Source organism: Siniperca chuatsi, linkage group LG6 (genome assembly GCF_020085105.1).
Source record: "Siniperca chuatsi isolate FFG_IHB_CAS linkage group LG6, ASM2008510v1, whole genome shotgun sequence".
In the NCBI taxonomy this organism is placed as follows: domain Eukaryota; kingdom Metazoa; phylum Chordata; class Actinopteri; order Centrarchiformes; family Sinipercidae; genus Siniperca; species Siniperca chuatsi.
The window spans coordinates 29,993,204-30,016,411 of record NC_058047.1 but is presented as its reverse complement, the minus strand read 5'-3'; the positions used below and the strand labels follow the sequence as shown (position 1 = coordinate 30,016,411).

The 23,208-nt window shown below is 37.5% G+C and overlaps 1 protein-coding gene across 1 annotated transcript; it reads left to right on the top strand.

The window, feature by feature from the left end:
* The first annotated feature begins 1,184 nt into the window (after nucleotides 1–1,184).
* On the top strand, nucleotides 1,185–21,961 carry pde6d (phosphodiesterase 6D, cGMP-specific, rod, delta). Its single transcript, XM_044199017.1, has 5 exons — nucleotides 1,185–1,483; nucleotides 13,821–13,909; nucleotides 15,582–15,707; nucleotides 19,527–19,632; nucleotides 20,245–21,961. Exons 1-5 carry the CDS (start codon nucleotides 1,434–1,436, stop codon nucleotides 20,324–20,326), a joined length of 453 nt encoding a protein of 150 aa, XP_044054952.1. The 5' UTR covers nucleotides 1,185–1,433; the 3' UTR covers nucleotides 20,327–21,961.
* The last annotated feature ends 1,247 nt before the right edge of the window (nucleotides 21,962–23,208 follow it).

The following is a 23,208-nucleotide window of genomic DNA, read 5'->3' as shown; positions in this document are numbered from 1 at the left end:
CAATTAATTAACTCAAGTGGGTACAAAATCAAAACTCAGATTTTCAAATGTCTTTTTAATAAATCAAGAAAGTTACTTTTATTGTTTCAAATAAAGATTTAAAAAATTTACCAAAGATGGTGGGAAAGGCAGAAAAAAACTCTGGCTTCAGTTGTTAGTAACTTATTTGAATAAAGTTTTGAAAAGAAATTGTTATACTGCTATTGAAAGTGTGTTTTAAAAAGCAAAGAAAATTTCTGGCTTTTGGTGTCACATGACTTCCTGTATAAGGATGACCATTGTGCAAGGAAACTATAAAAGAACGAAGTGTCATTACGTCAGTGACAGCATTCAAATTTTGCATTGGTGCCAGACTCTGGTGCCACTTCTATTGAAGTTAATGGGGCGGGCCTTGCAAGCCCCACTATAACTCATCATATCTGTGCTATTTCACCTTTGACTGAAAAATGCTTCCACAAAATAAAAATAAAACACATTATGTGATGTTGACTGATGTTTTTTATCTAAATTTATGAGTTTGTTTTCCTTGTTATTGGTCTCCAAACACATCATGGCTCAGTCCAGTAGTTGCATATAGCTCAACTCAAGCCCCTGTTTGGTCCAAGAGCTACATCATGATACATGATACACTTGGCACCAATGTGCTTTCACATGCTACACAGTAACATAATGACCCTTCCTTCTTTTATAGTTTACTTGCCATCATGGTTAACGTCTGCCATCTTTTCTGCAGCCAGGTTCTCTTGGACCCTTCCCTTTGAATCACCCACTAGTACTACAACTACTGCCATATACTACTAAGTATATGATTGGCTTCTTCAGGCAGAATGCTCTGGACTGGGACTGCTGTGAGCCAAGTAGGCTAAACTAATTCAACTCGTAAATTGTATTCCATATTTTTGTTTTATTCATTAGTCTCAAACTTTTATTTCATATGCTCAGTTTTAAAACCAAATTTTCCATCCACATTTGTTTTGTTGTTGGTAATGTTGTATTTTGCATTTCGCGAAGTATGCATGTGTACTTTTTGAATGAGAAAATGAGTGGTACACACGGAACCTGTAGCAGTGGCCCCAATCACACTTCATGGTGTGTGCGGCGTTGCCCCTGGTGACGCGTCCCTATCCAGTTTAGTTCCACCCATGCTTCTCATTCTCGGCCTATGATTGGCTGTTAGTAGTTACCATGTGTCCTTGACTGGCTATGCTAGCTGTCTGTTAGTTAGCTGGATATATTAAGCTGATTGCATTATCGGATCAGATTTAACCTGCAGTCCAACAATATAGAGTTAAGTACACATATTTTATGCTATTTCAGGCAAACATTAGCTGACAGTGTAGTTAGCTAACTAATTAAGCTAACATCAACAGCAGTTTTGTTATTTCAGCAGATCCTGGGTTTTCTGTAAGGAACGAAAACAGACGATTTCTGAAATGTCTTCAGACGAAGACAGGGCCAAGGAAATTTTGAAGGGCTTCAAACTGTATCCTTTTTGCTGTTGAGGCGGTTTGGTGATGTTCTGCGAAGGTTAGACACATAGTAATAGGCTGTCTGTCCTGTTTATAACTAGATAACGTCATCTAACATTAGCAAGATGGTAGTAACATCTTGTGACTGTTGTTGAGTATAATGGTACAGTAAGGTTAGTATCTGTGGCTAACCTGTCAGTTTCACCTCTCATTTGATAACGTCAGCTACACAGCTGATGTTTGTCTTTATTTGATGTGACCAAAGAACATTTTCTTGTAGTTACGGACCTAGCTAGTTCCCATCTGAATGACGGCCTGCCAGATAAAATGAGTGGCCTTGTCCTGTGGCTAACTTGCCTGGCTAACTGCTCAGTGCCCTTGCTGTGGCAGCTGTTCTTTTTTTTATCGTAACGATAAATACCCTATATAGCAATACTGACATGCGATGGAGATAATGTTAAGATTGACACAGGTGGTTGTCAGATACCGGTTGATCTTTGTCAAACATGTACTTACTATTAGTAAGCTCTTAGCTGAAAGTTAAAAACAGAAATGTTACTAGCGTTAAGTATGTAGCTTGTTAGCTGTATTACAGCTACGTACATATTGGAAGTTGTCAAACCCAGGTGCGTCCCTTTCTTGTATGGAAGTGATGCCATACTTCATACTTCATTACAAATCAGCGAATTTCAATGCTGCACTGCTTAAAGATCATACCAGTGTATTTTGAATGTATTATCCAATCCACCAAAAGTCACGTACTTTTCCAATAGTGTTTTAAGGTCTTGAATGTTTTTGTTTCTTTCACAGTGACAACAACGTCTGCTCTTATTATTGTCAGAGTTGTGTTATTGTTGTGTGGTGATGCAGTAAGTTTTCAAATCAGTCTGCAGCGATTTGAAAACAGTTACTTGTTTTAGGAGGGCTTTTCAAACAAGTGAAATTACTTTGCAAACAAGTGAATTTATGTCAGCCCATTGGCAGACCTTAACCAGGTTTTATATTATGCATATTTTCCAATGCACACACAATAGGCACTTTTTTATATTGTTTTAGCATTTGCCTTTATTAGATAGTATACTGAGAAGATGCTGACAGAAAACTCAGGAAGAGAGAGAGGGTGGGGTACGGCCGGTCGGATTCAAACCTGCGATTTTGCGTTTGCATGGTATGTGTCCTAGACCACTAGGTCACCAGAACGCCATGGCACGTGATTTTACTATGTTGTTAGTTTGCCAATGTTTTCCTCCTTTACTGATCTTTATTAATGTTGTAGCACTCATTTGTTTTCACAACACTCTGACTCCTCTGGTTGTGTTGCATATAGTTTGACTTATAATACGTTGCTTAGGGTAAGATCATCTACAAAATATTTACATCATATATACATTTAAGCCTGGTTGAACGTTTTCATTCTCTGCTCAAGATAATTTATAAGTTTCTCTGTTTCATTAGTCCTAAAGGAAGCGCATAGAGACATTTTACGTTTTATGTATTCAGGGTCTGATAAGATAATTTGACAAACATGTACTCTCACATTCTTAGTGAAGGGTTTTCCAAAACCAGCTGCCAGCCCAATAGCAGCTACTCAGCTCTGGCTTGCCAGCTGCTTTTACACATACTTTTGCTTTTTTAATTTAGATTTATAGATGGTGGGAAAAAAACACTTGGGTAGGTTGTCTCACGTTAGATAGGCAAGGGAGATCATAAACCTAATGGTGTTGTTAATCTACATAAGCAATTCTGACCTTTGATGTTGTTTAAGTTAATTACAATACTTATTCTTTTTCACTACTTTAATGTGTACAACTTACATGTTTTGGACAAAATGACAACAGAAAAAATGTCTTGCTGTCACAGACATCCATTCGCCATCTATTTTTTACCAACAAGCTGGCTTCTCACTTTTTTGGGACACTCACTGCAGTTTGTCACCTTGTCATTACTGCTTGCAGATGTATTTGTTGAAAAAACAGGTCATCAGTGAAAGCTAGGTTGTCCTCTGTGTTTGCAGCCAAATGCCTCATTGGAATGTTCATCTTCTCAGTAAGTGAGCTGGGCTCTGTTTCCCAAAAGCATCAAAAAGATAAGTTTATCATAGCCCCATTGTAAGCTGATGGTCTAAGATTTTAGCCTTAAGATGCTTTGGGGATACAGGGCCCTGGTGGGTCATCTTGACAGCGGCCACGTTACCCTTCTTCTCAGTAAATATTGTGCAGTTTAATGATAACAGTGAAGAATGACTTGATGTTAGTGGTGAACTAAACCAGTTGTGTTGTGTCATTATCGTAGTGGGGCATATGGTTTACTGTTGTGTCATATTTGAAAGAGCACGGAGGGAGCTACCAATAGAAAACAGTATTTGGTAGTACAAAATAATATAAGTAAATCAGTTGAATACAACAAAACCAATGGAAAAATACAGCATAAAATTTCAAAGAAAAAGGTGTAGGCTGATGTCACTTATTGGGCAACTTATTACGCAATTGAGCCAGCCCTTCTTACTTAGGCATCAGTATATATCTAGTGAGATAGTGACTGCGACAAAAAGTAAACAGCAGAATTTACTGCCAAACTTTCTAAAATTACATCTATGTTTAGAATAACAAATCCTGTCATTGGTGATTATTGTATATTGTCAGAGTTCACAAGTACTGTACTGTACATATAGAACAGCACACGTCATAAGAACACATAAAATGCTTTAAAACAAGGAAAACAATACATAAAACAACAAAACATCAAATAACATACATATCACTGGGTAAGTTTCCATCCATCTAAAGTTGCAATGTTTGTGTGGGTGGGTGGGTGAACATGTCAAGTTCATGCCTTCCATATTACTGCCTGGACTGTGTCTTCATGTGACCATGTAAGACTGAATTAGCCCCAGTAATACTTTCTAGAATAAGCAAGAGCACTGCAGCATGCTACACTTGCTGCAAAGGAGGCCAGCCAGTGAAAACATGACCATACAACTTTAGCTAAAACTAAACATTTAGTTTAGTCATTTAGCTATGTATGAAACTTGTCCCCCTTACTTATCTCAGTCTATACAAAAGATAAAGATGTGAGTGTTTGTTTATGTTTCTTAGTAAGGTCAGGCCTTGTGCTGTAGTTGGTAATTCCTAAATCCATGATTTAGTGGAACAGGGATTTACTACCTTCTGTCCATACAGCATTATTAAAGCCAACACAGAGGCTAAACAGCACATAATTTTGTTTTTCTTTTCTTTTCTAGACTGTAAAGGTAACATTGCTACCATCTATTATCCAAAATCCTTATGAAGAACATGAATAGGAATATAAAACGAGCTCTTTTTAAATTGGAAATGTGTGCGTTTCCATAAACTACAGCAAAGATAACAGACCATCTAGTGTGGTGTTTGTTAAGTTGTCTCATTTTGTTGGTTAGTGTTTCTTAAGAACAGAGCATAGAGAGTATATCTAAGATGGTCACACAAGAAGCAGCACCTACTATAGTCAGTTATTGGTAGTGACATATTCAAACCCACAGTCTGGCTGAATTTATTGTCATTCTGACATAGCTGAAGAAATAATAATAGAATCTACACACGTTTCTTTTGCTCCCACAGACAAATTGTATTCATTGTTGCGAGAGTGAAAAGAAATGTACAGACCAGTATTTTTTGTCCTGAATTTCTTATACCAATCAAAAGGCTAATTGTGGGCCTTATGCACAGTTAAACGTTTTGTCAACGTTTTTCCACATTAGCATATAGCTTCTTATATAAGATGACCATTTGTCATTATTGTTTCTTATTCAAAATGACAATTGAGAGAAGGAATCATAATGCAATAGGCGAACCACAAGATGATTATCAGACTTTGCCATCTCCATATCCAGAGTTAGACTGAGTTATTGGTAGCAGATGAATCACAGAGTGTTCTGGACAGACGCGGTTTGGATTCAGTCTGGCAACTACACTCATTTACTGATGATGCCTTTTACTCAACATTCTACAGGTAACTTCTTAGTGAAACAGGCCTCTGATCTGGTTCTGACCTTCACTGGGGACATCCTCTGGTTTAGAAGTGGTTATACACACACTATTCATTTAATAATACATTTGCTAGCTGTAGATCAAAGGAAAAATATATTTTACTAAATGTTAAAAAAAAAAAAGTAAAATAATATATGTAAGGAAAAAGGAAACTGGTTGGACTACTTTCCACAGCCTGTCTGTATTTTGTCTTACTTAGGATACCTAATGTTTGTTTGACCCTCTGATATGATGTGATGTTAATGCAGAAAGATTTGCCACGAGTTAATTAACCGATTGACAGAAAAAAATGAATGACATTTATTAATCATTTTTCAAGTGAAAACATCAGATTTAATATCATTGTAAAATGAATACTTTTCTCAAGCAGACAACACTGGTAATTTGCATTTGTCTTTTATTTCCATTTGATATAGTAATCAAGTGAAAAATAGTCAATAGACTAATTGATAACAAAAATCTGATGAAAAAGCAGTTTGTTAGTCATTGTTGTTGCAGCCCAACATGAGGTACAGTTTTTTTATAATGATCAGAGCCCTCTGAAGCCAGGCACAGCCCTGTAAAGGTGATGGTGAGATGAGAGCCAATGGAGATGTGGATACTGTGTGTGTTGGTGATTAGATTGTTTTATGTTCCTCTTCTCCCCTGCCTGCCTATAGTGTGGCAGGATTGGGCTCACTTTGCTCTGTAGTTGGCATGGTAAATGGTAAATGGACTGTACTTATGTAGTGCCTTTCTAGTCTTTCGGACTACTCAAAGTGCTTCATGCCTTCTTTTTATCTAATGCAAAAGGCAAAATTCATTACAAAATTGTAAATGTAGCTACGCATTACAAATATTACTACAATATTGTAATACTGAAGCTTTGAAAACCAGAAGCATTGCCTTAAAATGAATGGATGACAAGGATACATTTGACGTTTTACATGTATTTGTAGACTTAAGTGTTGCTGAGTTGTTGAAGTATGAATTGACTGAATTGAAAACTTGTATCTGTTCAATAGGAGTGTGTTATGGCTGTTATATTGTGTAAAGGTTGGGGTTAGGAAGCTGCCTATACTTTGAGCCATTAACGCATATTTAAAAATAAATGCAGACTTAACAGTGACAGCAGCTTTTCACTTGGGGGCTCATTAACTTGTGTGTGTGTTCTGACAGATTTGTGCAGGCACCCTGGTGGTTTACACATACACAACCTTCAGCAGGCCCTGAGGAGGCTATGGTACCACCTTGCATGATGTTTTTGGAGCTTAAATCAATTGCTGTACAAGATTTTCTTTTGTTTAGTTTGTGAGGAAGTGATTTGAGAGAGAATGAAGGAAAAGGCCACACATATGTGAATAGTAAATGGTTTTTGATGATGGTTTTTCCTTCCTCAAGCTGCTAAAATGATATATTCATTTTCTCTTTTTTTGTCTTTTTTTTCATAGTGACGCATGTTTAGAGATTAGAGTAGCGCAACCTGTTGCGAAAGAGCATCAATGTGAAAGACATTGCAGTGTGGCCTGGATTATTCTAGAAGGTGTGGAGGATGATGAGTTTGATGTAGGAGATTGGATTTAGTTAGACTTGAGAGGATTAGAGAAACCATTCAACTCAGCACACTTTACTAGAAAGCTAGAGGAAGAGGTGGGGGATGGTGGAGGTGGTGGAGCTCTGCTGTCAGTGGGGTCTGACTGGTAAGGGTTTCTGAAGGCCAGTACAGCACTAATAGACATTGACTGAAGCTCCCAATAGGTGATGTCAGATGATGTTTAATAATGATATATGATCATTTTCATTCACCTAAATTTAATTTAAAATTATAAACTTTTTTTTTTTGAAAGCCCTTAAAGCAGCACTCCACTAATTTTAGGGTTTGCTGCTTCATAAATCTCTACTATAAGTAGAATTTGATATTTGATTACATAAATGTGAAGATAATTGGGACGGTGATTTGTCATCAACTGAATAATGGAACTGCAAGAAATTTGAGTATTTTGAGACTTTTGTTGATTAAGATTCTGTTTATTGAATCTATTTCAATTAGAATCCTAGATTTTTATCATTGAGAAAAATATAAAATATTTAAGATGTTTAATCTTCCTTCCCTTAATCTTCCCTATTATAATAATTACTTAACTTAATCCTCTTCTTCCCTGATGTGTCATAAGGCTTCGACAATCTGCCTTCATCGAGACCTATCTTGTGTTGCATGCTGTGTCTCGCCCCATGTTAGGTCCATCTCCTTTAACTCAGCTTTCACAGTTCGCCATCACGTTGTTTGGGGCCAACCTTGCTTCTTTTTCCCTGATGGAGTCCAGCCAAGTGCAACCGTCGGTCCTGGGCCATTTTGAAGACATCTAGGACATCCTAGCCATCGAATTCGGTGCCGTTTGATCTCCAGCACCACTGTGTTGCTCTTAGTCATCTTGTATAGCTGTTCATTTGAGATCTTCTCAGGCCAGAAGATGCAGCAGATTTTCCTGAGGCATCCATTTTGGAAGGCCTTGGTCTTTTCCATGTCACGTGTTGTCAGTCGCCAGCATTCTGAGCCATACAACAACACTGGTTTTACATTGCTGTTGTACAGTCAGACCTTTATAATAATTACAAACCTAATATGATACTTTAGTCCATATATGATTAGTTCATCCTGGCTGTTTCACTAGCTCGGTAGTTGTTGGTGATTATTGGTACTTTATACCTTTCTATGGAGGCTTTCATGCAAACATTTAAAGAAATGTAATTAATTAAAGAAATGAAACAATTAGAGGTCTTAATTGTATGTGATAAAACATCAAATAAAATTTAAAAAACATTTTTTTCAAGACTAGATTTTGCAGATGTAAAAAACAAAAAGTCTTGCAGAAAGTAAAACAAATAAATCAAAATGAAATATACTAATCTGTAGTCTAATTATTGTAATATTATATGACCTGCACAACATGCTGATGGCTGTCATCAGTGGCAATTGCACAAACGTTTCTTCAACATATCCTGTTATTTTCTGAATCGTTTTTTAATATTTCCTCTACAACATCCTGACCAGCTGGATTTATTTTTGGAGTTTAGGAAGAGTCCCTGAATGCAACAGGACCCACCTGAAAGCTGATGTGCAAAAGAAATTGTGTCCTTTCAGTTTACTGTGTTTAATAGTAATCTGTATGCATTTCTATTCTCCTCACTCGTGTAACAGTATGCTAACATGGCAAGTCAGAGTCCTGGAGCTTTAGAAGCTGTGTGTTTTGAGGCAGTTGATGGTGGTCATGAGGTGGGATGAAGGGCCTCACAGATGGTGTGGAGTCGAGTGTGTGTGTGACACTAAGTAGTATCTGTGTGTGACAGGATGCTGAGTGGAGAATCTTCGAGAACAGAGGGCAGTGGGATGACAGTTCTTTACTGGTGTTCATCAGTCTCATATCCAAAGATAAAATTTGGCTTTCTCAACTTTAGGTATCATTGTGCACTGCTGTCTGCCACAGTGTTTTGATTACCAGCAGTCACCAAAGTCAGACAGTTTCAAATTCTTCTCATGCTTTAATTAATTTATGTGGTTGCTGGGGTGCTCAACCTACAAAAGTTAATCTGTAGAATTGTACTGATTAAATGAAACAAACCAATAACAACACTGACCAACTTAGAATCCCATGCTGAACTGCCGAAAGCAGTGCTAAAAAGGCATAGGCCTGACATTTTATCCCTAGCCAGGTCCAAAGCCACTGTTTGAATGTCACAATAGGTCCAAACCTCAAAACAACAACATAGCATATTTAGTTAGGAGAAACCATAATGACAACCATATTAGCGTACAAGACTGAAAAATGAAAATGAATCGATTTGGCATCACATAGGATAAAAACCTTTTACATGAGTCTTTCTCACTCCTGCAGCAGCCATCTCTCCTTGGCGTAAAGTACATTACACACCTTCAGGGTAAATCAGCTGACAAGTGTTCAATTTAAGTTGTCATCTTCTCTCTTTTGTGCCTTAACAGAGTCATTCCTTAAATTCTGTGTATTTTGCATAAACATTTCCTTTCCTGCTTTCCACAGTTAAAAAGGTGTATGTACGTTGATAGATCAGTAGCAGTAATTTTATGCATGCTGATGCACTGGTGCCCCCTCAGACTTTTAGTGAATATTGTCCCAGGTGTGTTGTTGAAATGATTGTGAAGACACAGGGAAGATGTAATGTAAAATGTAATCGCTGACTAGGTCCTTACAGGCTCTGTGATTGACGGCTGTATTGTGTTCAATGTGTATGGAGGTCAGGAACAGCTGACCAACTGACAGACTGATGGGACAGCTAACAGCCAGCATCATCTATACAAAAGCTTCTTCAGCTTCTTCTTTCTCACGTGCACACTGTTGTCTTTAGGTTACCTATAAGCTAGCAATATTTCTTTTCATTCATTCTCAGCTGGATTTTGACCAATATGGATGTCTAAAACATGAAGTTATTTGCTGGAATTTTGGAACAATGTTGTGCTTCCAGATATCCAAGTCAAGTACTAGTTCCTTGTTTGCTAATAATAAACCTTTAGTTGTTCTTTGTAACAGAACAGTTGCTGTTCAAATAAAACAGAATATTATCACAAATCACTGAGTAGTCGGAAAGACTAGAAAGGCGCTAGACAAGTACAGTCCATTTACATTTACATTGCTTCTGGTAAAACAATGCTGTGGAATTAAAATAGTGTTTTTAAACAGATAATGTATGATAACATTTGAATAAAGTGTGCATGTTATTCAACTGGTAAGTTTATTAGACTGTTTCAACATCCAGAGCTGTCGACCATACAACCTCCTGCAGTGTAAACTGAGACTCGGTGTTGCTCGGCATGCCTCTGTCCTTTTTAGTCAGTTTTGTCTAAAATAGTGTAGACAATTGGGATCACAAGATACATTTCTTAACGGTCCAGTATGTAGGATTTAGTGGCATCTAGCGGTATAATTGCAGTTTGCATTTGATTACCCCTCGCCTCACCCTCCCGTTTCAAGTGTGTAGGAGAAACTATGGTGGTCACAAAACTTGTGAAAACTGCGAAAGGCCCAATCTAGAGCCAGTGATTGATTTGTCCATTCTGGGCTACTTTAGAAACCTGGCGGTGCAACACAGCTGCCTCCGTGGAAGGGGACCCTCTCCCATTGTAGATAAAAACAGCTTATTCTAAGGTATTGAAAACACAACGATTCTTATTTTCAGGTAATTATACACTAATGAAATCATAGTTATAAATATTATATTCCATTTCTGCCAATAGCTCCTCCTAAATGTTACATACTGGACCTTTAAATCAAATTTGTGTTATAATTAAAAGAAATGTACTCTGTTCTAGTGGTTTGTATATTTGTACATATATCTTAGCTTATATCATTGAACTAAATGAAGGTGTACAACCACAGGTCTACACAATCAGTTCATATATTAATACAGCCCTGAGCTGCAAAGAAAAAAATTAAAATTTACATTAATGAACTGCAAGGCCAGTTGCAGCCACAGAATTGTACAGACAGAAAAGCATGTAATATTCAGTCCCACCAGGATGGGTTTTGATGTGATCATTGTGGCCCAATATGGTCAAAATTTGAATGGATTTTTTAAAAAAAAATCATAGTACAGTCTTCAACCTTATTTGTGCGTTTGTGTGTTTTGCAACAAGGTCCGCAAAATGTGATTGTTTAAAGAACTTGTGGTTGATCATCAAACACTTTCAGTAAGAGGTCCAGTAAAAGTAATATGCAGAAAGTTGTATTTGATACATGTGAACAGTTGATGAGCATCCCTGTCATAGCTGGTAGTCTGTGCGGATGACTAGGCAGGAAGTTGAAATGTCATTAGTGACTGAATTTATGTTTTAACCCAGACCATATAGTGCTCCCTGCAAGCTCCATAAATCAAATGTTACCTTGAGCTGTTATGTTAGGATTGCAGAATTGGTGGAGGTAGAGAGTGACCTTTGATACAGGAAAATAACTAAAGGGAAAGATTGCACTTGTTTTACTCATTAACTTATAAGCTAACTCACCTGATTTGCTAATATTTGCCAATAAATATCAGCTGATAAGTATCAGTGAACTGATCAGCCTCCCTCTAATTGATATAGCAGTATGGTAATATCACAGTATGTTGTCATGTGTAAAATTTTGGTTCTATCTTAGTTGCTTATAAAATGTGTCTAAAGTGAAGGCTCTTCATAATGCAGTATGAAATACAATATACAGTGGTGTGAAAAAGTGTTTGCCCCCTTCCTGATTTCTTATTTTTTTGCATGTTTGTCACACTTAAATGTTTCAGATCATGAAACTAATTTAAATATTAGTCAAAGATAACACAAGTAAACACAAAATGCAGTTTTTAAATGAAGGTTGTTATTATTAAGGGAAAACAAAATCCAAACCTACATGGCCCTGTGTGAAATAGTGATTGCCCCCTAGACCTAATAACTGGTTGGGCCACCCTTAGCAGCAACAACTGCAATCAAGCATTTGCGATAACTTGCCATGAGTCTTTTAAAGCGCTGTGGAGGAATTTTGGCCCACTCATCTTTGCAGAATTATGTAATTCAGCCACATTGGAGGGTTTTCAAGCATGAACTGCCTTTTCAATAGGAGCATCTCAATAGGATTCAGGTCAGGACTTTGACTAGGCCATTCCAAAGTCTTCATTTTGTTCTTCAGCCATTCAGAGGTGGACTTGCTGGTGTGTTTTGGATCATTTTCCTGCGACAACCCAAGTTCACTTCAGCTTGAGGTCACGAACAGATGGCCGGACATTCTCCTTCAGGAGTTTTTGGTAGACAGCAGAATTCATGGTTCCATTTATCACAGCAAGTGTTCCAGGTCCTGAAGCAGCAAAACAGCCCCAGACCATCACACTACCACCACCATATTTTACTGTTGGTATGATGTTCTTTTTCTGAAATGCGGTGTTACTTTTACGCCAAATGTAATGGGACACACACCTTCCAAAAAGTTCAACTTTTGTCTCGTCAGTCCACAGAGTATTTTCCCAAAAGTCTTGGGGATCATCAAGATGTTTTCTGGCAAAAATGAGATGAGCCTTAATGTTCTTTTTGCTCAGCAGTGGTTTTCGTCTTGGAACTCTGCCATGCAGGCCATTTTTGCCCAGTCTCTTTCTTATGGTGGAGTCATGAACACTGACCTTAACTGAGGCAAGTGATGCCTGCAGTTCTTTGGATGTTGTTGTGGGGTCTTTTGTGACCTCTTGGATGAGACGTTGCTGCGCTCTTGGGGTAATTTTGGTCGGCCGGCCACTCCTGGGAAGGTTCACCACTGTTCCATGTTTTCGCCATTTGTGGATAATGGCTCTCACTGTGGTTCGCTGGAGTCCCAAAGCTTTAGAAATGGCTTTATAACCTTTTCCAGACGGATAGATCTCAATTACTTTCTTTCTCATTTGTTCCTGAATTTCTTTGGCTCTCGGCATGATGTCTAGCTTTTGAAGATCTTTTGGTCTACTTCACTTTGTCAGACAGGTCCTATTTAAGGGATTTCTTGATTGAGAATAGGTGTCCAGTAATCAGGTTGAGTGTGGCTAGAGAAATCGAACTCAGGTGTGATAAACCACAGTTATGTTTTAGGTGGGGCAAACACTTTTTCACACAGGGCCATGTAGGTTTGGATTTTGTTTTCCCTTAATAATAACAACCTTCAGGAAGGGGGCAAACACTTATTATGTTTGATTCCTGTTTTGGGGAAAAAAAATAGTGATCGGTTTTCTTATTTCGCTACACAGATATCAATGTATTGTAGATGACTGTCCTGCAAAATGTCCAATATTACAGAATCACTAGTGATGCCATTGTTATCATGGGTAGCATATTGTGGTAGTTTTGCTTTTTGAGTTAATCTCTTAACCTGAACAGAGGTTCTTACCTTGCTTATTTCTTCCATCTGAACGACTGTGAGCTGATTAATGCTCCACCACAGCCTCGTCTTACCTGTTACAGAGTCCTCTGTTACAACAATTTGTTTATCCAGTCTATATTTAGGCCATGCTGCCCTCAGACAGCCCTACCCTATCTGGAAATGTACAGTAAACAATTGCATATGTGATTAGAACCATTTTATAGGAGAAATAAAACCAACTTTCCAGAGTGGATATGATGAAATTAGTTTATTTAATGTTAACTCTTGTTGTCAGGTAATGGTTACCGCAGGTTGAGTGGTAGTAAATGTTCTTCAAAGATTGTTATGACTGCGTTAAAGGAAGATCAGTCTGTTATTCCTGCTAGTGTTTAAATTATTCCATGGATATTTAAATTCAGTTTATATTGTGTATTCTTTAGTTTGGTTGTTGTCACTTAACCTTTTCCTGGCAGAAACTGGATGAATCTTCGAGATGCAGAGACGGGCAAAGTGCTGTGGCAGGGAACTGAGGACCTCTCTGTACCAGGAGTAGAACATGAAGGTACACTCAAACACCAAACTTAAAATTAGACACACATACACTATATGTATTGTAGCAGAACAAGTTAAAGGATTTTTAAATTCTTATTTTCACTATTTTTACCATTTTCCCCCCTAGTTTAATTTTTTCCCCACAGTTTTGGCCATGATTCCTATCAGTTCAGATAACATTTGCTCATCAGCTACATTATTGAGATCTGTGGATGTTGGGACTGTGCAAGACACAGCTTTACAATGAAGTATAGGGGGCAACCATACAAGCAATCAGACAGGTTTTATATAAGACCAGTTTACCCCAGTTATTTAGAAGTGAAAACAAAGATGCATGTTATCACCCAATCAATATAAAGGTGTTACTACTCAAACCTTTTTATTTGAACTTCAACTGTATCTACCCTCTGGTTAATCTTTCGTCCACCATTCTTACTGTAGTTATTCACAGGGATTCAAGGATTCAAAGGTTTATTTGTCATACAGAAACATTATGTGTTGTGAAATGCAATATGGTATGGTCTTAGGGCTGTGCAAAGGATCAGAGTGAAAATAAGAATTAGAAAAAAGAAATATAAAGGATGACAATTAAAAACAAGAACCATAAATATATATGTAAAATGTACAAGTCACAATTTGAAGGCACATTTGTGCACTCAAGTGCAAATTTGCAGGGCAGTACAAAGGATTCACAGAGGACAGCATGCCAGACAATGCAAAGGCTATACAGAGGTTATGCACACAGTTTTACAATGCAATTGACATTTTGAGTGCATGTACTATTTACTTCCAAATCAGTGGTTTAGATAGCTGGGTTAAACTGGATATGTCTGGTTGCTTCTTTTAGCATTGACCTGTGGACTTAATTATAAAGCTGTGTAATGAACCATGCCATATCTCAGTGAGAAGCTAAGCTGTAACTAAAATCATACCATAACTGGTTGGAATAATGACTATAACTATGAACATTAGACTATTTGTGTACATAAAAACATTTTATATGGTAGATTTAAAGGCGAATACCTTTGAAATTGTGCAAATTATTTTACATATTGTTAACAGAATATATTATGGGAAATTCCCTAAGAAGTTATGTAAACAAGCTTTAATATCATACAGTTTTGATCACTGGGGTTCCTGGATGTCAGCATTTTTACTTCATGATTATAAATTAACAAATAAATCAAGATATACAGTACAATGCAATGGTCCCCAGTTGGCTATAAGAAGTTAATTAACAGGCTCTCTGAGAAAAAGTTGGGATTTTCTGTAGTGTTTAAAAATACAATTACGTGAATTGTTAGGATGTAATGTTGAATATCTAGTGGCTTTTTTTAAATAATGAAGATAATGCTAATTTCCACCGATTTTTAGCATTTGGTGAAAGACTGTGTCAAAAAAGTGTCTGTGTTTAAGTAGGACTAGCATTGGTACAGTAACAACCCTCTTTCAGCATGTGGCAGTCAACCAGTACCACACACTTTCTCAGTTTAATGGAAACATACAAAGCTTAAAGCAGAAAAGGTAACGTAAAAATAAAGTGGTTTGCTTTTGAAAACTTTGCTCTTAGTCAGTTAGTTTTGAATCTATAGCTCTGCCAGCAAACCTCTATTGTACGCTTTCAAAACTAATTTGGTCTCGTTGTCAGCGCAATTGTTTATAGTTTCTCACTGTCTCTCCAGCTCGCGTCCCAAAGAAGATTCTGAAGTGTAAAGCAGTGTCCAGAGAACTGAACTTTTCCTCCTCAGAGAAACTGGAGAAGTTCAGACTGGAGCAGAAAGTTTTCTTCAAAGGGCAGTGTCTAGAAGGTAATCAGCCAACACTGAACTGCTTACAGGGACAAGAACCTGAAGGTCAGTCAGTTAAAGGTACCCTGTGGAGTTTTGACTAGTAGTAGCACTATGGATCAGTGTTTTAACGAGTGGGTCCCCGTTTTGAACGTCAGTGATGCGATATACATTCCTGCCAATGGTTTCACACTATTCCACTGATATAATGGTGGTAGTAATGGTGGTAGTAACGAGACAAGAAACACAGCAATGCGCCAACAAAAGGCAGGGAAGAAGAGTGCTAACAAGTTAACATGGATATAAACAATGTTTCAATATTGTCAAAAAAAACCTGCTTTGCAAATTTTTATGAGGAAGGAAATGCATTCAACTCATTTGTTAGACCTCAAGGATCCACACAGTGGGTTTTTATGAGAAACACTGAATGTAAACATAACTTTTGTTTATTTACAAGAAAAATCCACAGGGCACCTTTAATAAAGCAGACAGTCAATTTCTTAGACTCTAAATGCTGTCTATTCATAGATCTTAGACTTTCTTATAGAGCATCTGAAAGGCCAATGTCAAGGGAATGGGCGGTCGAGCGGCAACTTCAACAGCATGTCTGATGTGTAAAAAAAAAAAATCAAAAAATAATCTAATGAATCTTTCAAAGAAAATTTTTCTTTTTTTCCCAATTTAATAAAAGAGAGGAAGTGGGAGGCATAGGAGATTTGCAGAAAAGTAAAATTATATGATGTGCTGTAAGTGATGTAAAAGCTAATAAGTGTCTGTCTTTTTAGTAAATTTTAACAGATTTTATGGAACACCAAAAATTGTAATTAGTTGACAGGGTTGTGGAAAAATCCCAAGAATGTTAGACAAAAAAAAAAGGTCAGTCCCAGTATTTCTTCAGTTGTGGACAATATGGAAACATATGACTGAGGTTGCAAGATGAGTTGTGGCATCTTTCAAATTTGTGATCAATATATGAGTACATTTTAGCCAGTTTTGTTGTAAGGCCAATTTTTTAATAGCTTCTTCCACCACATGAGTTGAACACCTAATTCTTCTTTTCAAGCATTAAAATGCTTATCAACAGCATACAAATCTAGGGTCATGAGATTTTCATAAATCTGTGAAATCAAATGTTTCTGAAAAGGTTCATATTTGATGTACTATAGGGTTGAGATTGAGGTTAAGAAGGAAAATTAGGAAATAAGGTGGTAACAAAATGAGTGAATCCACATAAAATATGAAGCGCGAACCAAGCCAACATCACACACTCAGACATCAACATCACAGACAAAATCTTTAAACTTCTGCCCTCTGATAAAACAAAGCTGACCACAAGAAGAACACTAAATCACCAGCAGCTCCTTAATAAATCTAAACTTATTCCAAAAGTATTTTACTAAATACTATTTAAAAAACTGCTGCGACCTACAGAGATGCTAGATTGAGACTAGACTGATAAAACACAGCTTTTAATATTCAGAAGTATTAAAAAATCAAGCAGCTGTTAAACAAATTAAAACATGACTCACCAGTTTGTCTTTATCAATCAATTAAAGAGGTCATATTATGCTCATTTTCTAAAAGAAAATGTTTACATGCCTTAATGTTCAAAAAACACATTATTTTTCTGAGACTGTACATTGCTGCAGCATTTCTATTTACCCTCTGTCTGAAATGCTCCATTTTTTTAGCAGCACTTATACCATGAATATCACCACAATAACCGCTTCTAAACAAAAAAATTCACGGCCCCACATGTTTGAGCAGGAATCTGATCTGTATTAGCCTCACTGCCCACCAGGCCACTAACATTGCAGCTTTATAGTTTGAACAAGCTAGCTGCTGGGTGCTAATCAAAGTTACACAAAGTTGCCAAGCATATAAATTCATGCAGTTTGACCATTTCTTTTTCACACGTAGCTATATCATTACCTTCAGGGCATGTCTATCAAGTAAATTTACATAAAGCAGCAACACACACACATACCGGCAAGGATCCCAGAGCAGAACGAACTTCTGTATAACAACAAAGGTAATGCTAGCTCAGCTAGCGCTTCAGTATAAAGGTCCACAAAAAGCAACATGAAGTTACCGGCATCCAACCTACTACTCTTGTTAATGAGTTGACTTCAAATGAGGCTTAACATTCACACAGTTTCTCTTGACTGTCCCTCAATATTACAACATTAGTCCAACATCGCCCCAGGCTGTGGGAGTAACATAGACGCTAGCCACGTTAGCCACGCAATATGCCAGCCCCAAGTTCAACAGGCTAACCTACAAAATAAACACTAAAACAACATAAAACATGGCAAAACTTACAGCTTCCAAGTTTGAAGTTGGGACTTGGACTGCTGGTATCAATTCCAGTCATTATGGGGACATTTCCATCAAAAATAAAGCTAATCCACTGCGTCTTGACTTTCTCAGATGGTGGGACTAGATGAAGACTTTTGTGTTGTTTTTTGCAGCCAACAACAGAGAAATTGGCGTTGCTTGGAAAAAACCCAAAAGGCATAATATAGCCTCTTTAATCTTTATTGGAAAGTTAGTTTGCAGCCAGGTGATCAGTCATAAAAAGCACAGTGAAAAAATAAACAATAACAACGTTCAGGCAGGGAGGAGAGGGTGCAGCCTGCAGATTGAATTTCTTTGGTACATACAGAAACCGTAGAAGTATATAAAAGACAAACCTAGGAAATGATTGCATCCCCAAAGCCAAACTTCTTAAGAAAAGTGAAAAGAGAGTTTCATTTGAATCTATCAAAGGCCTTCTCTACATCTAAAGATATAATGACTTCAGCATGTTCGGATTGATATTTAGTCAAAATTATGTTAAAGGGACAGTTCACCCAAAATCAAAAATAGATATTTTTTTCCTTATCCATCTAGATTGTTTTGGTGTGAGTTGCCGAGTTTTGGAAATATCGGCTGTAGAGATGTCTGCATGTTTTTTTAATATAATGGAACTATATGGCACTCGGCTTGTGGTGCACAAGCACAAACTCAAGATAATCCACAGATTTGTTGTGAGCAGTTTAATGTAGGAACTATTTTCTTTCTACTGATAGTTCCTACATGAAACTGCTCACAACAAGGTCTGTGGAGTAACTGGGTCATGATTTCTGGAAAGAGACATTGCTGTTGAGTTTTTCAAATGTATTTTTTTGGCACTTTGAGCAACACAAGCCAAGTGCCGTATAGTTACATTATATTCAAAAAAGGCAGACATCTCTACGGCCGATATCTCCAAAACTCTGCAACTCACGCCAAAACAATCTAGATGGATAAATAGCACTACAGGTGAGAGGAAAAATATGTATTTTTGATTTTGGGGTGAACTGTCCCTGTAAGAAGAGTGCGAATGATAGAGAATGAGTGCTTGGTTCCCTAAAATGTGTCATAAGATACAGCAGTTGCTTTAACACCCTCAGATCTTCAACCTTCTGCCCCACCTTACTGTTAATGTTTTAAAGCACACCTGCGCAGTTATTATGGGAGGGTTAAAGAAGAACAGGAGCATCATCTCCAATCACCAACAGACAGTTAGCTGTGATCTTTTGTAAATTGTTGTCACTTCCCTGTTACTCTGTGTTTGGAGTGCTATCCCTGCTGTCCAGAGGTGAGGTTACATAAAGCCACAGGGGACAACACACAATCGACACCAACACAACATGTTTATGTTGCTGGTTTCCACCAGAGAGGGAAAAAGTCTCTGAAACAGTATTTAGGCCATTATGGTACACCAACACACTGTATAAACCCAGTAATCCTAATAATGATGTTGTATGTTGTTAAGGCAGCACTGAGCTCTTTGTTTGTCTGTGTCTCTCTGTGCAGAATGGTTCTTTGAGTTTGGTTTTGTTATCCCCAACTCCACCAACACATGGCAGTCTCTTATAGAAGCAGCTCCAGAGTCCCAGATGATGCCAGCCAATGTTTTAACGTGAGTCTCCATGCATGATCTTTATTTCTCTGTTTTATGTTTCTGTACTGCTGACACATGCAGTATATCTTATTTCTCATCTCTACAATTTAATCCTATACAGCTTTAATCAAACCTTGAGCTACATCTAATCAACATACAGTGATACAAAAACAAGTGTACATGTACATGTTAGTTACAGGTTATTTCTAACATTGTTTTACATGTTATAAACTGTAAATGCGCTCACTTCAAGTTTGACCTTGAAATTAAGTGGTTTAGATAATCTGGATAAACTGTTGGTTTGTTTCCAACCTGTCTGACTGCTCTAGTTTCTTGATCTGTCAGATTATATTTAAGTGATATAACCATGTTCTCAGATCTCTTAAGATATCTTTATTTACTTGGTGAGTACAGTGACAGGAATGAAAACAACAGGATTAAGAGCCAAGTTGTAATCAATTGAAATTTTCCTTTTACTTTGTGTTTATTCTTGCAATCACAACAATACAAATTCATGGATTCATGGGATGTTATATTGTGTACATGTATTTTTTGTGGCAGTGATAGGCGTGGAATTATCAGAGAGATTTGATACCTCAGTTAAAATTGACATGTGTCTTTGTATTCCAGTGGTAATGTGATCATAGAGACCAAGTTCTACGATGATGACCTCCATGTCAGTACCTCCAGGGTACGACTTTTCTACGTCTGACCTTTGACCCCTGACTCTACCTTCCAAAATGCTGACATCCTGCCAAGGTCTATAAATTACTAAGGTTAGCTACAATTTGCAGCAGTAAACAATTCATTGCTGACTTGGGATCAGCACATTTGGGTGAAACACAGCTATTGTCCCACAGTCAGTGAAGTGAGCTTTGTGTTTGGTTGTTCTCTTGTTTTGTGTTGACCTGAAAACTTCTTCTAGACCTTGGGAGGAGAGGGAAGAGGAGGAGAGACTGCTTTGTTGTTTCCTCTGTTCCAAAATCCTCTCTCTCTGCATTTCCCCCCCCAGACAGCTCCACTGTAAATACATTACAACTGATCTCAAGTCAGCCAGGGAGCCACTCTGAAATGACACGATTCATGTTTTTTTTTAATTCTGCCCTCTCTCACTCCAAGGTTGCATTTACTCAGGAATAGAACACCAGACATGTAACCTGTCTGATTTGATCTTCTCCTTTCTGTCTGAACACGGAAACACTGCTCTCCATGTGTCGTCTGTTTAAACACGAGCAGCATGTCAGTGTCGTGGGAAGATGCAGCTCAGTGTCTCTCCTGAGCTACGTTCAAGAGGTCTTCATCATAAAACACTAGATTACATTTCCTCTAGCTGTGTCCCATTCCAGAGGCTACCTCCTGTGAAGTACACATTTCCTGACAGAATTTATCATCATAGGTAAATAAGGCTGACCCGTTCCAAAGGCACAGTGAAATGCAGCCTCCTTTTGTATACATTTGAAGAACACAACAGGTGTATTGTCTGTAGTCCTTAATATCTCAAAATCCTTTGCACTGGTCAGTTTTTGTCTACTTTTAAAGTCAGAAAATTGTTCTGTCTATTATCAGAGAAATGGAAGTTTCAGATATATTTGGACATATTTACTTTGTCAGCCAACAACTCATCTCTGAAATTTCCACTTTTATGAGGACTGCCTGAATGCACTCTTAAAGGTGGTCTCTGTGAGCCCAAGTATTGGAACTGCTGATGTAGCTTTAGTCCTCTGAAGGACACATCTTTGCAGGCAACCTCAGCAGTGGGACACAGCTTCTACTAACTAAACCTTTCCTGTTTTCTGAATACATGAACTAGTTTAGAACAGTGGTTTTCAGTGTAGTGTGATGGAGGACCAAGCGCCTGTTTTTATTCCAGTCCACCACAAGAGCCGCTGGTTTCACTGGATTGCTTCTTGTCTGTATTGTTTGGAATGAAAACCTGCACATTGTTGTCATGATGACACTATGTTTGAGGGACATTCATCAGCAAACAGGAGGGGATTTTGTTATATTCATTTATGTGCTTGTACTTCACTTTCACTTAATTAAAATATTCAACTTTCAACTAAATCATCAGGTGTAGACCAAGATGAGACATGCATAATTTTTTCACAGTAGTTCACCTGTTTACAATTTGATCTCAACTAGGCCCAGATGTTAACAGCTGCTTAAGGTTTTTAATGCAGCTCTGTTCTGTACATCCTGGCTAGATTTTTAACTTTGACTTCCCATCCAATTCACTGCATTCGTGTCATTGTTTGTTTTTTCTTAGCTGCTAACTGAGCTGTGTAAAATAGACTTGTGTTTTAATATGACAGGAGTTGTGGATTAAAGTCATCCAATGTTGTAATAACATGATGTGTGTGTGTGGTCTGTAGTGTGTTGCTTTCGAATAAGGTTACATGCACCTGTGTGGGTTGATCATGTTTGACCTTTCAAAACCCTTTAATATAGTGACAAAAATGCATTGTCATCTAGCAAAAACAGCTATATTATGAAAACCTGACATTTTAGAAACACAAGAGGGCTGTTACTCTGTCACATAATATTTGGTTATTTGTGAATTTAAAGACAGTGGCACTGTGATTGCATTGTCAAATCTGTTTAGGTTCAGCTGAATCTTAAAGGCTTATTTGTACTGATGATGTTAACTGATACAAGTAAGTAACCACTCTGTGGTTTAGCCTAGACTGATTATTGTGTAGATTGTGGGACCTATTTAAGTTTTTATTTGAGTTTTTGTTTGTCAGTCAAGAGGGAAGGATGTCCGTGTAGTTGTGTGTACGTGATGTAGCCTTAAGTTTGATCTGTGTTCCATATTCCTCAGTTCAGCCAAGTTAACTATTCAGGTGGTTGTTGTTTTCTTTGCAATTCTGGAGTTACACGTGTCTCATGGTTACATGGTGTAAATAAATCACCTTCTTTTAGTCTTTGACAATGTCTCTGAGTCTGTCTCCTATCTACTTCCAAGTCACTCTGGTCAGGCTTCCCCGCATACGTTTTAACATGTATAGGCTAGTAGTACTTTTGATGAAAAAAGCTTCAATTATTAGCAGTCTATACTTTTATGATGGAAAGTACAATTTTGAGGTACTTGTACTTTACTTTAGTATTTCCATTTTCTGCTGCTTTATGCCTCTACTGCACTACATTTCAGAGGGAAATATTCCACTACATTTATCTGACAGCTATAGGTTATTTTACAGATTAAGATTTTACATACAAAACATATGATAAGTTCAGAAGTTTGGAAACACAGGTGTAGGTACGACTACCCCAAACTATATAAAGTAGTTCAAATTAGCTCCACCTCAACCAGCCCCAAAATGCTGTGTATGTCATTGCATCAGTAATAATAAAATACAATAATATAAAATGATGTAACACTCTGAAAAGAGCCATTCTGAGTACTTTTACTTTTGATATTTTCAGTATTGTCAGTGCGTGTTAGGTGGTTAGGTTAGGTGTTCAGTACATGTACAAACAAATCTTAAACAACAAATCTTCAAAGTGAATTGAATCACAATCAGTAGCTTTTAGCAGTGCAGCTCTCCTCACTGGTGACTGAGGCAGACATCTCTACGGCCGATATCTCCAAAT